This window comes from Oppia nitens, unplaced genomic scaffold (assembly GCF_028296485.1).
Source record: "Oppia nitens isolate AA-2021 unplaced genomic scaffold, nextdenovo-longstitch-racon4-pilon3 scaffold1_pilon_pilon_pilon, whole genome shotgun sequence".
NCBI lineage: Eukaryota > Metazoa > Arthropoda > Arachnida > Sarcoptiformes > Oppiidae > Oppia > Oppia nitens.
In genome coordinates, this window is record NW_026533199.1 from 4,651,436 (window position 1) to 4,665,250 (window position 13,815).

Below are 13,815 nucleotides of genomic sequence, written 5' to 3' on the forward strand. Positions count from 1 at the left end.
TTAGTAAATATCTTATTATTGTTTTATTATTTTCATAAATTTATGTTTTGTTTAAATGATCTGTAATTAATTATATAAGTTGACCCACAATATGACCATTTGTAGTGATGACAACAAAATTAAAAGCTAACAAATGGTTTCAACTAAAAATTATTTATTTAATTATTAAAAACCAAGTTCTCGTTTAAAGTAGACTAGGAGTAGATTGTTATATAAAATATAAAATAATGTCATCAACAAACAAATAGCTAACATTCACTGGTCATTTAGCACATAATTTCAATTAATTTGACTCTATTTATATTAATTACATTTACTTATGAATGATTTGGTATAAATGTATCAATTATTTGAATGGTTATTCAATTTTTTTATAATTGTAATAATAGTATCAATATTAATACAAATACAAATAATAATAATAATAATAATAATAATAATAATAATACATTATATAATAATTAAAAAGATATATAATAAAATAATAACATTTATATTAAAATTAATACAATTAGTAGTAATGTTTTTTAAAAATTTATTATTTATATAATTTGTAATATTACTTATATTAATAACTGATAAGCCTAGAGGTGATCCCTTTCCAATGCATAATGTAACAGAGTCTTGATGTCGTGCACACCTCTGACCGGCCAAAAAGGTATATCCAACTAAAATGGTAGAGATTATCAATAATAAGAAAATTAATTTTAATTTTATTGCAACAATTTAATCAATAAATACTTGTTTAGCAGCCATTTCCTCATCCCTACCGTCACCGATGGCCACATACGAGCATTTTTTGCCAAACTTTTGAATAATTTTCACAAAAGTATTCTCTTTATCTAAAAATTATTATTATTATAAAATTTAGTTAATTATTTATATATTAGTTATATATTGTGAATATTAAATGTTGTCAAATATATTTACTAATTATTCCGGCGCTGTATATGTTTTCGGGATAGAAATAACTGTCCAAATCAAATAACATGACTACAGCTAAGGTGTGCACTAACGACATATTACTGACCAACACATTCAAGCTTTTAGGTCTATAAATGTGTAAATTAAAACATAAACTTAAGACTCATTTAATTTAATTGCAAATTATAATCGACAGATACCTTGAATTAATTAATTTAAGACATTTGATGGCATCGGGTGTCGGACTGTTATCGAGTCTATTGTAAATGTCACGTATTTTATATAACTGATCCCTTTCGTGAGTCGATAATAAACCTAAAATTAATTATTTTTAATTTGATTTGATTTGATTGTAGATGAATGAACACAAACCTTGAATATTATTTTTGTAGACATTATACAACTCTTTGATACGTCTGTATCGAAATGACTGTTTTCTTAAGTCGACCGCTCCTTTAACGGCCTGACAGCCCATAGCGAGTCCTCCGTTGCCGTACGTGATGTTTGTGCAAAAACCATCGTTTTGAAAATCATAATTACTGTCAAATAATATTAAATTTTAATTAATTATTTTTTTAAATAATTTAGTTAATTTCTTATTAATTGATAATAATAAAGAATTAAATAATATATTTTCAAATTTTATTTATGTGATATTGTTTAAGGCTATCATATATTATTTAAATTTTTAATAATATTTTCATATACATTCAATAATTTAATGTTATTTTAAACATATAAATTTCCATATATAAAAATTTTGATATATTTACAGYATATATATATATATATATATATATATATATATATATATATATATATCAGAGTTAAGTAAGGGAGTAGGGTGGGGTAAGGCCAAAAACCCCCATAAGATCGATATTTTGGGATTTTACCCCTCCAGAATTTTTTACTAAATTGGAAAAATTGTCGCTTAAAACGAGGAGAAATGACCCCCCTAAAATTTCGGCGCCAATGGCGCTGAAATTTTTTTAAGTACATAAAAATTTTAATTTTAATTGATACTATTTTAGTAAGTGTTTTTATGTTTTTAAAATTTATATGAATCCAATTATTGATTAAAATAAGTAAAATAGTTAAAATATCGTTAAAACATCAAAAAATAACATTATTTTAATTAAAATATTAAACTAAAAAATTAAAAATTACCTATTTGTTGAAAAAAGTAATCATATTACAATTTAAATAGAAGTTTAAGATAGTTTAAGAAGTTGATAAACAATAAATACTTATATTATAAGGTTTTTATTAATAATTTTTAAAATTTTAAATAAAATATTTGAAAATATTTTCAATTTTATAATTAATATAACTAAACTTTAACGAAAATTGAGTTAAATAATTAGTATTCAGTCAGTATTTGTATAAAAATAACATATAAAAATAAAAATATATAACTATAAACTATAAACATTAAGTATTATATAAAAAATTAATTGTTAAAAGTTAAAAATTATTAAAATACTAAAAATAACTCATTGTGTATCATTAATGCTTTTATCAACTATTTTTAGATCTTAAATACATTATTATTTTATTWTTTGTTAAAATTTATTAATATTAAAAAAATTTTAAAACTATTTTTTTAAATTTGTTTTTATTAATTTTTAAATTTTTTATATTTTGGAAATTTTACCTATTTTGCTGGGAATTTATACGGGAACTTAATGGGAACTTTATGGAATTTACATGGGAATATTCAGGAATTTAAGGAAATTTTCTCTTGACCCCCTTGATTTTGGATTTTTGAAAAAATTGCCGTTTAAAAATGCAATAAAAGTCTATACCYACCCTATACCCCCCAGATTTTTCGAGAATTTTGTAAATTTTACCCCAGTCTACCCCCCCCTAAAATCCAAAACCTTACTTAACCCTGATATATATATCATATCATATAAATATACTATATTTAATTATATCATAAACTATAATTTTATAATATACAGTAAACTATATATTTAGAAAATATGTATTTATATAATTTTATTTATATGCCTTAAGCAATAAATTTTTGGATATAAATAAAACAAATTAATTATATTATACAGTAAACATTTCGATTTATGCAGTATAGGAAAGCACTGTTTATACTGTGCTTATATGAAATCCACTAAAAGTTCATTAAAATAAACAAATTTATTAAGTATTAAAAATATTATTTTCAAATTAACTCTAATATTATACTAATCTTTAATTTATCAATTATATTAATATTCTATCAATTATAAAGATTATTTTAAGAAATAACAAACATTAAAAATAATAATAACTATAATCACTAATTAATTAATAAGGTTGTGTATCGTAATCAGGAAATAAAATCAAATTAAATATAAATAACTAAATATAAATAATAACTAAATATAAATAATAACTAAATTTTAATAATAACTAAATTTTAATAATAACTAAATTTTAATAATAGCTAAATATGTCTGAATTCTATCAACTAATTTTTTAACCAAATTATTCAATTTATTCAAATTAAAAAATAAAAATAATGTATAATTAGAAATAATTAAAATAGTAATATTTTTGTTATAATTAATAAATGAAATAATTTTATACTTTATTAATTTTTAGATTGCTACAAGTATTTAAAAATATTCGTTTATTAATATTTCATAAAAATATAATCATTACATACATTAACAAATACAAAGACAAAATTATTTATTTTATTTAGTAATTTTTTATATTAATTGTTTAAACTTCAAAAATTTAAAACTAATGTTATTATAAACTAATATCTTATAAATAATTTAACAAAATTTAACAAAATTTAACTAAAATTACAATATTTAAATTAAAAATAACTTAAATTATTAAAATTAATGTCTATAAATTTAATTATATTATAAGCATTAATGTGATAAAAGTAGTTAAAAAATACTACTTTTTAATTTAATTTTATTAATTAAATTATTTTTATAATCTAGTTTTTAATGATTTCATACTATATTTGATGCATTTTTATATACACAGTAACTAAAATACATTACCTATAAATAAAAATTAAAATGTTTTAAATAATTAGATCACATTTTTCAGTCAAATTTAAATTTAATATTTTAGTTAGAAAAGAATTATTTAAAATAATACTTAAAACAGATTTCAAAACAAATAACAAAATAAATAATAAGTATTAATAATTTGACAGAATGTTTATTAATTATTAATAATAAAGCTACATTAAATTTCCTTATAACGTTACACCAACCGTCAATTTTTTGTTAACTTTTAATTGCATTAAATTATCAGAAAATTAAATATTTAAGACACTTTAATATTTATTTATTATATGGTGTAATAATAATTTAATTTTTGAAACAAATTAAGTTAATTAATTAATTTATATATTACTGTATTAGTTGTTAGTTTTTATTGTACCCACTCCTATACTGCATAAAAAGAAATGTTTACTGTATATTGATATTTGGGTGTTAGGGTTAGTACTTAATTCTTAATAAAAAATGTTATGATCTTAATTTTGTTGCAATTATAGTATTTTTAATATTTTAATAGAAATCAATAATAAAGTTATAAGTTATATAAATTTAAATAAAACTTGAAGAAGTCTTAAAAATTTGATTTATTTTATATAATTACACAAATAAAACAATTTAAATGTGTATTTATAAATATATAAGTTATATATATATATATACCGGTATATTAATAATAAAATTATATTGTATATACAGTATTATATAATATAAAAAGTTATTTTTATATGTTATATAAATTTCATATAACTTATATTACAAATTTTTTTATATAAATATAWWAAGATAGATGTCAGTCAAAGTAAGTACAGTATATAAAGTAATGAAATTGTGTATAAAACTATAATAAAATTGTCCATGATCATTTACCTTATATCTTGTCCATTGTCATCACTGATTAGGTCATCTAAATTGCCCTGGTCAACTTTCTAATACAATCATCATTTAATTAATACAATTTTTACAAATTTTAATATATATATCACATAATTATAAGAAACAAATTTAAAATACCTCTAAATCAGAGTAAAAGAAGTGTTGTTCAGCAAATTGATTGATAAAATGTTCAATTTCTTCGCCTAATACTCTCTGTAATTAAAATATAATCATTAAGTCGTTATCCATAATTAATAACAATAATTTAATATTTACTAAAATCAAATGCTATATTAACATATATAAAAAATAAATATTTCTAAATCAAGTTATAACTAAATTGTATTGTTGCTAAATCTCTCTCTCTCTCTCTCTCTCTCTCTCTCTCTCTCTCTCTCTAAGATTTCTTTCATCAATTTATTTTTGTGCTTCACTTTAATATTGTTAAAAGAGAAAAAATCGCTAACAATATATACATTGAGAATACTGAGAGAATAAGAAAATATATTGATTTAGGCGCACAATAATAATAACGGTAATGCTTTACTACTGTCACACTCACTCACTCACTCACTCACCCGCTCTCTCAATAAACATATGAAAATGGTTTGTCTCCAAAACCAAAGTTTCATATTTCACTATCCATTAAGACTCTGTATAAAACTCTCAACTTTAATGAAATGCCTTTTCCTCTTTTCCTCTCTCTCTCTCTCTCTCTCTCTCTCTCTCTCTCTCTCTCTTTGTAAATATATTTATATATATATAATAATTAGTGATGTTAAATTTTTGCAATTCTATTTTCATTGATTGATATAATTGACATTACAATTTTATTAATGAATATCTAAATAATTGGAATTATCAACAAAATTCTTAAAATTATAAACAAATAATTTGTTACTATCTTTTTTGTTATTGATTAAAATATAAATTATATAGTTTTATATATCATTGTTTTTAATGACCTACGTACATTTATAAAGAAATAACAAAGTAATAAAATAAAGCAATTTCCAATTTTAACATCACTAACATATAATAAAAATAGTCCCAAAAAATTACAATTCAATAACATTTCGCTTCATTTTCTTTCAATAAAATGTGAACACAATGTTATAATATATTACATTATTTGATATAACATACATATTATAAAGTATAATAATTTTAGTTTTGTTATCAATATATTTATTTTAATACATTTAAAAAAAAATAATTCTTTTGATTAAAAAAACAATAATGAAATATTAAATAAGTAAATAGTTGAATATTAATATATTACTAAAAATACATGTATTATAAAGTTATATGACAGCCTTACCTCCATAGGATTGATTGGTTCATTTAATAATGTTAAATACTTGACGAGTGTATTATCTAAATCCCATAGAAATACCCGCTCGAGATCGTGCTCGGGATCGGGTGACGGGTTATTTTGACGACGACCTCGACCACGACCTGACTTAGACGTGCCTTTAAATATGTGTAACACAATTGACATCAAATTTGTAGATCATTTAATAATTGGATTTATTATTTAAATTAAAACTATACTTTTTTTAATAAATTACATTCAATAATACTGTATTATCAAAGTTTATATATACATAGTGTATATATATATAGTATAACTTATAAACCAACCTTTTTTGGTGCCGGTATTACTGACATTTTGACGGTTCTCTGTCTTTATAGGAGACGCACAGTTGTCTATACGGCGATAATGAGACAGATTGTCATCTGATTACAACAAATATACAATATTTTTAATTTTATATGAATTAAAATTATAAATAATCTATATAATTTACATTACAAATAATTAAATTTAATAAAAATAAATTAAATTAATAAATCTTATAAAAATTATAAAATAAAGAAAACCTGATTCATGTGCTAATTGTGACAATTGATATGTCGGTGTCGTCACTGAGTTTGTGGTGGAGGACAGTGTTAACGGTGACGGCGAAGGAGAGTTAGTTATTGTGTTTGAAGCGTTTGGAATATATGATGAATAGCCGCTATTATAATAGGCTGGCCCATAACTACCACTATGACCAAAGCCCGGGTAAATGTAGTCTAGACCCGACTGCTGGCAACTGGACAGTGATTGCGATCCGACACCCGAATTGCCAAACGTTGATGTATAGCCTATAATATAGAAATTTTATAATATTTAATATTTTTTTATAATAGATGTTTATTTGTATATCACAAGAATCTTTTACATAATTGTATAATTTTATAGTTAATTATCATTATCTACTAAATTATACTAAATTCAAAATTAACAATTCTTAATTTTTGAGATTTTTAAATATTAAATAACTATTTTTTTGTGCTATAAAAATGTTGCAATTGTAGATATTTGGCACTGTTTAAGGATTACTTGTGCTAAATGACACTGAATTGAGATAAGCTGTCTATACTGAGGCTAACTGTGCTGAGGCTGCCGTCGCCGAGGAAGAGCTCGATTTACACGATTGAAAGTCTATTGAGCGCAAACCCGATTGCATACGACACCGGTATTAACATTATACCAAACAATTTATTATAGTTTTTATTATTGTTATTACATTCAGTTTTACAATGAAATCGGTATTGATTTTGTTTATTTTAAATGTTATAAAACCCAAAACATACACTATTATTGCTTAATAAATAAAATACACGACTTGGGTACTGTTATTGGAGACGGATCTCAATATAATTAATGTTATAAATGTCTACAAAACAATTATTTCTTAAATAGTTTTTATAAATATTATTAAACGAGACAAACCTGATTCACGTGATAGTTGTGGCAATGGATATGTTGGTGTCGTCACCGAGTTTGTGGTGGAGGACAGTGTTAACGGTGAAGGCGAGGGAGAGTTGTTTATTGTGTTTGTCGTGTTTGGAATATATGATGGATAACCGTTATTATAATATGCAGACCCATAGCCACCGGTGTGTGCAAAGCCCGGGTATGTATAATCAAGACCCGATTGTTGACAACTGGACAATGACTGTGAGCCGACACTTGTATTGCCAAATGTTGATGTATAGCCTATAATATATGTGATATATATACTCTTATATATGTTTCATGAGATTAATGATGGGAAACAAGAATTTCTCACAAAATCTTTAATAATTTCTATAATTAATTATATATTTTTTTGCTAACATATACTAAAAATCATAACTAATTTACTGTTTTAAAACAGTATATATTCTATAATTATAATTTTATATAATATTTTGGTTTAAAAATTAAAGTGACAATATTTGGCGCTATAATACCGTAGCAATTGTAGACATTTTGTGGTGTTTGGGGATTACTTGTGCTAAATGACGATGAATTGAGATAAGCCGCCTGAGCTGCCAGTGCTGCTGAGGCTGCCGTCGCCGAAGATGAGCTCGATTTACACGATTGAGAGCTTATTACGCGCGAACCTACACATACGACACCGGTATTAACAATATACCAAACCATTAATTATACTTTTATTATTGTTATTATATTAAGTTTTATAATGAATTCTGCTTAAATTTTGTTTGTTTTTAAATGTTATCTAATGCCACACACATTCAATGCATTGGCCATATAGGGTACTAATGTGATCACTAATGTCTAATCATATATAGGATATAAATGTAAGTTACATTATGTAACATTATGTCTGTAAAATCTAAAGTTATACAGTATTATCACATGAAAATACCCTTTGGTAGTGATTATTGACTTATAAATAAAATGCATGACTTTTGGCACTGTTATTGGAGACGGGCTTCAAAATAATCAGTGCTAAAAACGCTTAAAAAGCTTATATAACATTTGTTTGCTTAACTATCCTCCCGTATGACGGCTTTTAACATCAAATATGAAAAATAAAATAAAAATCAACATTTTATTAGCTCTAGATTTTTCACTTAACTTTAACTCTATAACTGATAAAACTTTAAAAATTTTCTAAAATTTTTAGCCCTTTATATAATATTTATATATACAGTATATATAGCATATGAAAGTTAACCAGGCATTGATGTTTTATTAACTATCTGTCCCATCAATATCTACTTATGTCTCAATGTATGTCTGGGCAAATCAGTTCAAATAAAATATATTGCTTAAAAACTTATACATACCATCATTTCCACACATGGCCCAATTATGATGATAATTTATTGGTGACTCATCACTGGCACTGGCCATAGACTGAATCGCACCTGATAAATTACATATATAAATAATACATATAAATTATATAATATAATAAAAATTAATTTTATTTAATATATATTTGTAGTTTTATATTTAAAAACTTATTTATGATGTTATGTGGATCAATGATCTATAATACTTTTATTATTGTTTTTAGTTATATTGATTTTTGAATATCATTTTTAAATTGTGTGTGTGTTTGTATGTTGTTCTACTGTATATATCATCAACAGTGATATTTAATACATAAATTTATAAATTTAATTATTGTTTTATTATATAAATCTATTTAAAATAATTTAATACAATAAGCGCTTCACTTTGTTAACTAATACACAGCAACAAACAGATTATGTTAATAAAGAGTGCACTTTATTGTCACATGTATTGCTAATAATTGTTTTTATTACTAAGTATTAGTAAAAAGATATTTTTGATTGCATACCAACTATGAAACTAAAGTTAATTTTAATATATATTTGTGTATTGACCACAAATTTAATCAAAACATGTCATACTGTATATCCAATTATTAATGATAATAACCTATTAATAATAAATAGAAAAATTGAATAACAATTCTGCAATAATGTAATTATATATTATCCATATAAATAAAAGTATCTATATTTCTATATCTATATATATATAGGAACACATTTTTAGCATTTTTGTCAAATCAAACAAAATAAATAATATTTAAAAATTACTTACTTAACTTTAGTATACTTCATATAAAATAATAAACTTATATATTTTTATTAATAAATTTTTTATTATTATTAAATTGTTAAAGTTTTATCGTATTTTCAAAATTGTAATTAAATGCTTTGTTTAAAAATTTGTTTGTAATTTAAGATTTAATAAAGAAATTATCAAATATACTTTATATAATGCTATTTGATACTATTTAAAACTGACATATAAGTAACAAATTATAAAAATTAAATTAATTTATAATTTTTACATAATTTATCTAAAATTGATAATTATCGACAATAAATATATTTCAATTAATTATTTATATTCTTAGACTAAAGAATCAAAATTACGTATAATTCTGCAATTTTGGTGTATTAAAAAATTTACATAATATTTTTAAATATTTAATTTTGCACAATTTATTTTTTTTAATATTAATGCTTTTACTAATATATATTATGTTAAAAATTATATATTTAAAAAATTAGCTGATTTACGTTGTTTTTTATTTTTATTTTTTAAAACAAATAATTTAAAGCCGACTTTCAAACATATGTATGACTTATGTATCCGAAAACAAATCTCTTTCAGAAAGTTTTCTTTTGCAAAAAACTAGCAAAATATCAGTTGATTTTTTGTGTGTTAATATACATTAGCTGTCACTCAAATTATAAGAAAACATTTCAATCGTATGTTTCAAAGCAAATAATGTTTATTTAACATCTAATAAAATGTGTGTTTGATGTATAATGTTATGAAAGATAGAAGAGAGAGAAAGAGAGTTAAGATTTTGAGAGACATTGAGTTAAAATTTGCGGTTAAAATGATCACAAATGGATTATTTAGTATTTAGCATCACTTATATACTTAGAAATTATATATAAATTTATATATAGTATATACTACTTGTCTATTGGTTTCTCAAAACAGCGACCAAATATATTGCATATTTACAATATATTAGATTATGAATGTGTTGAAAATGTGTTATAATTTATAAACTTAGGTGTCATAAAACTTAATTAATTTTCTAAAATTATGTCAAAAACTGCAAATAAGATTTATAGATTTGTTTTAAAAAACTTGTTGAATATAAAAATATTAGTCATAAAATTTGCATAAATTATAAAAGTTTTTATTTAATATAAATTTTTAACTTAAAATAATATATAAGTTAACTTTAATATATATTATAATTATTATATGTAAATATGATTATTAGTTAAATAATGTGAATAAGAAAAATGTAAACTAAAATTTATTTAATAATTTTAACATTTATACAGTAAATATGAGGTATTATAATACAGTACTTACAAAAAATTATTAATTTAAGTTGTGTTAAAGAAACAAAAAAAACTTTTGATTTAAATAATCTAATATCATATTAAAATTATTGTTAATATTTATTTATTCAAAAATATTTATAAGTAAATTAATAATAAACATAATTACAAATATGCAAACACAGCGTTAATCGTATTTATGTTTTAACGAGTATTAGTTTGATAACAATCAAACCAATCGTCAAATAGTTTTTTATATGTTTTGTGTGTTTGAGATTAACGTTTGTATGAATAATAAATATAATTTAATAATCAGACAATAATTGTAAACAAGTTGCACTAAAAATATATTTATTTATATACCATTATAATGTATTTACAGTATAATAGGTACAGTATATTATTATATTAGTATTTAAATTAAATCTAACCTTTATTAATGATAAAATTACTTATAAAATTTGAAAAGTTAGTGTAATTTATTATTTATAGGTTTTAAATTAATTAATTTAAACTTTGTATTTATTATAAGTTAGAAGACATTTTGCTAAATAATAATATAAGAAGAGACTATATTTACTTTATTTAGTATTAGTATGAGTACTGTATATGAAAACATTATGAAATTATTTTTTATTAATAAACATGTTTTTATTTTTATAAGAAATTTATGCTTATATTTATTAGCAATACAATAAAATTTAATGAAACATACTGTTTAATAAACTTTAAACCTAATTAATTAATTTTACTCAATGTATTTTTTTTGTATTTTTATAAATGTGTTTTATATTAGGTTTTTAAAAATATGAAATAATATAATTTTATTTTTCATATTATAAATATATACTGTAATTATTTAATAATCATTGAATATGATAATTTCTAAAGTAAAAATATCACTAAAATTTCTAATTATCTTCAAATTATGAAGTAATTTATTTTAAGATTTATGTAATAATTATTTTCATTTTCAAATTATGTAACATTTATAAAATATACAAAATAAGTGATTTAGATTTATATAATAAAAACGTTATATTATAGAGTTAATAATAAACAAAATTATGCCATTTGAAGGATTGGCCAAATTAGACAAATTTGATAGTTTATGATAACGAGTATATGGGATGAAAGTAAGGCTTCTTAGATAAGTTGCCACTTCAGTCATAATAGTCAACTAAATTATGAGTGAATTTGGTGTTTAATTTTGATGCTAATCAAGCATTTGTTGGACACAATCCAAACAATGATTGAGAGGCGACTCTTTAAAACATATGAAGTACTCACTTATGGGTCAACACATTACAGTCCCGAAGCTCTCACTTGACTAAAATAGTATATACAGTACTGTATTTATATATACAAATAAAAGTAGTGAATATATGGATGCAGTTTTTGGGTGAGGGATGACATGACGGGTGTCAGTCAATCACTTGAACACAAACCTCCTCAACAACTCTTATCAGTAAACTATTCACTCTATTCACGGAAACTCATAGATAGGGCAACAATTTAGACGCTCATAAAAAGACACATAACATAACAGTGCATCACATATGCAAAAGTTTGCATAATTTTGTGACAACTTCTTTAGGGGTCATCAATGTATCGGATCTCTTACTAAAAACATTGTAACGCTTTATCTTTAGCCTAAAATTGTTAGTTAAAGAGCTAACAAAAGCATAACTAAAAGCAAATATTATTCACGAACTTTAATAATCACATGTATTGGCAACTTATATGATATATCATAACAAGACATAGAAAATATAAAATGAAATGTCACTAATATTTGACATACCATTGGCTGTGGTTGTGAGTAAAGTGATGTCTGGCGAAGCTCTACTACAGTGCCCACTATCACTGTTGGCACTGGGAGATGATGAGATGGTACTTGATTTGGCTAATGGACTGCTTAACAATGGATTCTGATTGTGGTCTTGTAATGATTGCACACAATTATGGTTGTCTTCAATTGATGTCAATGTAGTGGTCACCAGCTCTTCAGCGTAAGTTTGGTCGTCCGACTCCTCCTTAACAGAGACTACTTCTGGCGTTTGGATACTATTTATAGAAAAAAATGTGACAAAAGAATAAACAAAAAGTTATTATAAGAATTGGATCATTAGTTTATCTATTATTACTAATTAGATGCACAATATTTATGTGCTTATAATTAGTAGTCAACACATTAAGTAATTGAAAAACAAAAAACAAATAGTAAGGCATAAAAACCGTATATAAATGTCTTGTTTCATAACTTTTTGTCCATTATTATAACAATTTTGCATTTAAAAAGCGTGATTTTATAGACACAAAAATCTACTAGTGGTTTGATATCTCTCAATTGAAATCAATTGAAATGTTAATAGCACTGGTATGCAACATACATATGTGCAATCAAGTGGCACAGGAGGCACTTGTTATGATGATGATAGTCTCAATGGCTATGGTATGGTATGTTTCAAACATTGGAGCTGAGGAATCGCGTGCGCCTCAATACACCATTATATTACCCATCAGTGCTCTCTCTCTCACTCAGTAAAACATACCGATATATTTATTATATTTTTATTAATATATATATATTATATATATATACTGTATTATATCTATATATAATTTATATAAATATATATATTATAGAAGTATATAACCAAAGATCAAAGTCCAATTTAACACAAATCACATACAAGTCATTACGTATTCAAACATTCATATGTATTGGGAGGCAATAGGAAGCGACTTTCATATACCCCAGCAATGATGCATACAATCAATTGCTTCAAGTTTT

General features: G+C 22.8%; 1 protein-coding gene across 3 annotated transcripts; it reads right to left on the reverse strand.

Moving 5' to 3' along the window:
* Window positions 1-525: 525 nt before the first annotated feature.
* LOC128952622 (eyes absent homolog 1-like) lies at window positions 526-13,571 on the reverse strand. 3 transcript variants are annotated; one of them, XM_054298041.1, is made up of 15 exons: window positions 13,283-13,571; window positions 12,823-13,085; window positions 8,955-9,035; window positions 8,109-8,261; window positions 7,606-7,872; window positions 6,708-6,974; window positions 6,468-6,563; window positions 6,145-6,296; window positions 4,962-5,036; window positions 4,818-4,876; window positions 1,297-1,463; window positions 1,125-1,239; window positions 931-1,052; window positions 742-842; window positions 526-668 (listed from the first exon to the last, which is right to left on the reverse strand). In XM_054298041.1, exons 1-15 carry the CDS (start codon window positions 13,291-13,293, stop codon window positions 585-587), a joined length of 2,013 nt encoding a protein of 670 aa, XP_054154016.1. In that variant the 5' UTR covers window positions 13,294-13,571; the 3' UTR covers window positions 526-584. The 3 variants fall into 3 exon arrangements, with proteins under 3 accessions (XP_054154016.1, XP_054154015.1, XP_054154014.1); XM_054298040.1 differs by having other exon boundaries at window positions 6,468-6,533; window positions 13,257-13,571; XM_054298039.1 differs by having other exon boundaries at window positions 527-668; window positions 13,257-13,571.
* Between the last annotated feature and the right edge of the window lie 244 nt (window positions 13,572-13,815).

What these genes read in the sequence shown, in the direction of transcription:
- LOC128952622 (XM_054298039.1), bottom strand. Translation starts at nt 13,312, where the DNA reads ATGCAAAATTGTTATAATAATGGACAAAAAGTTATGAAACAAGACATT. An exon ending in ACTCACAACCACAGCCAATG is followed by an intron (nt 9,036 to 12,822) that starts GTATGTCAAATA and finishes GTAATTTATCAG; the next exon opens with GTGCGATTCAGTCTATGGCC. An exon ending in ACAACTATCACGTGAATCAG is followed by an intron (nt 6,975 to 7,605) that starts GTTTGTCTCGTT and finishes TCTATATTATAG; the next exon opens with GCTATACATCAACGTTTGGC.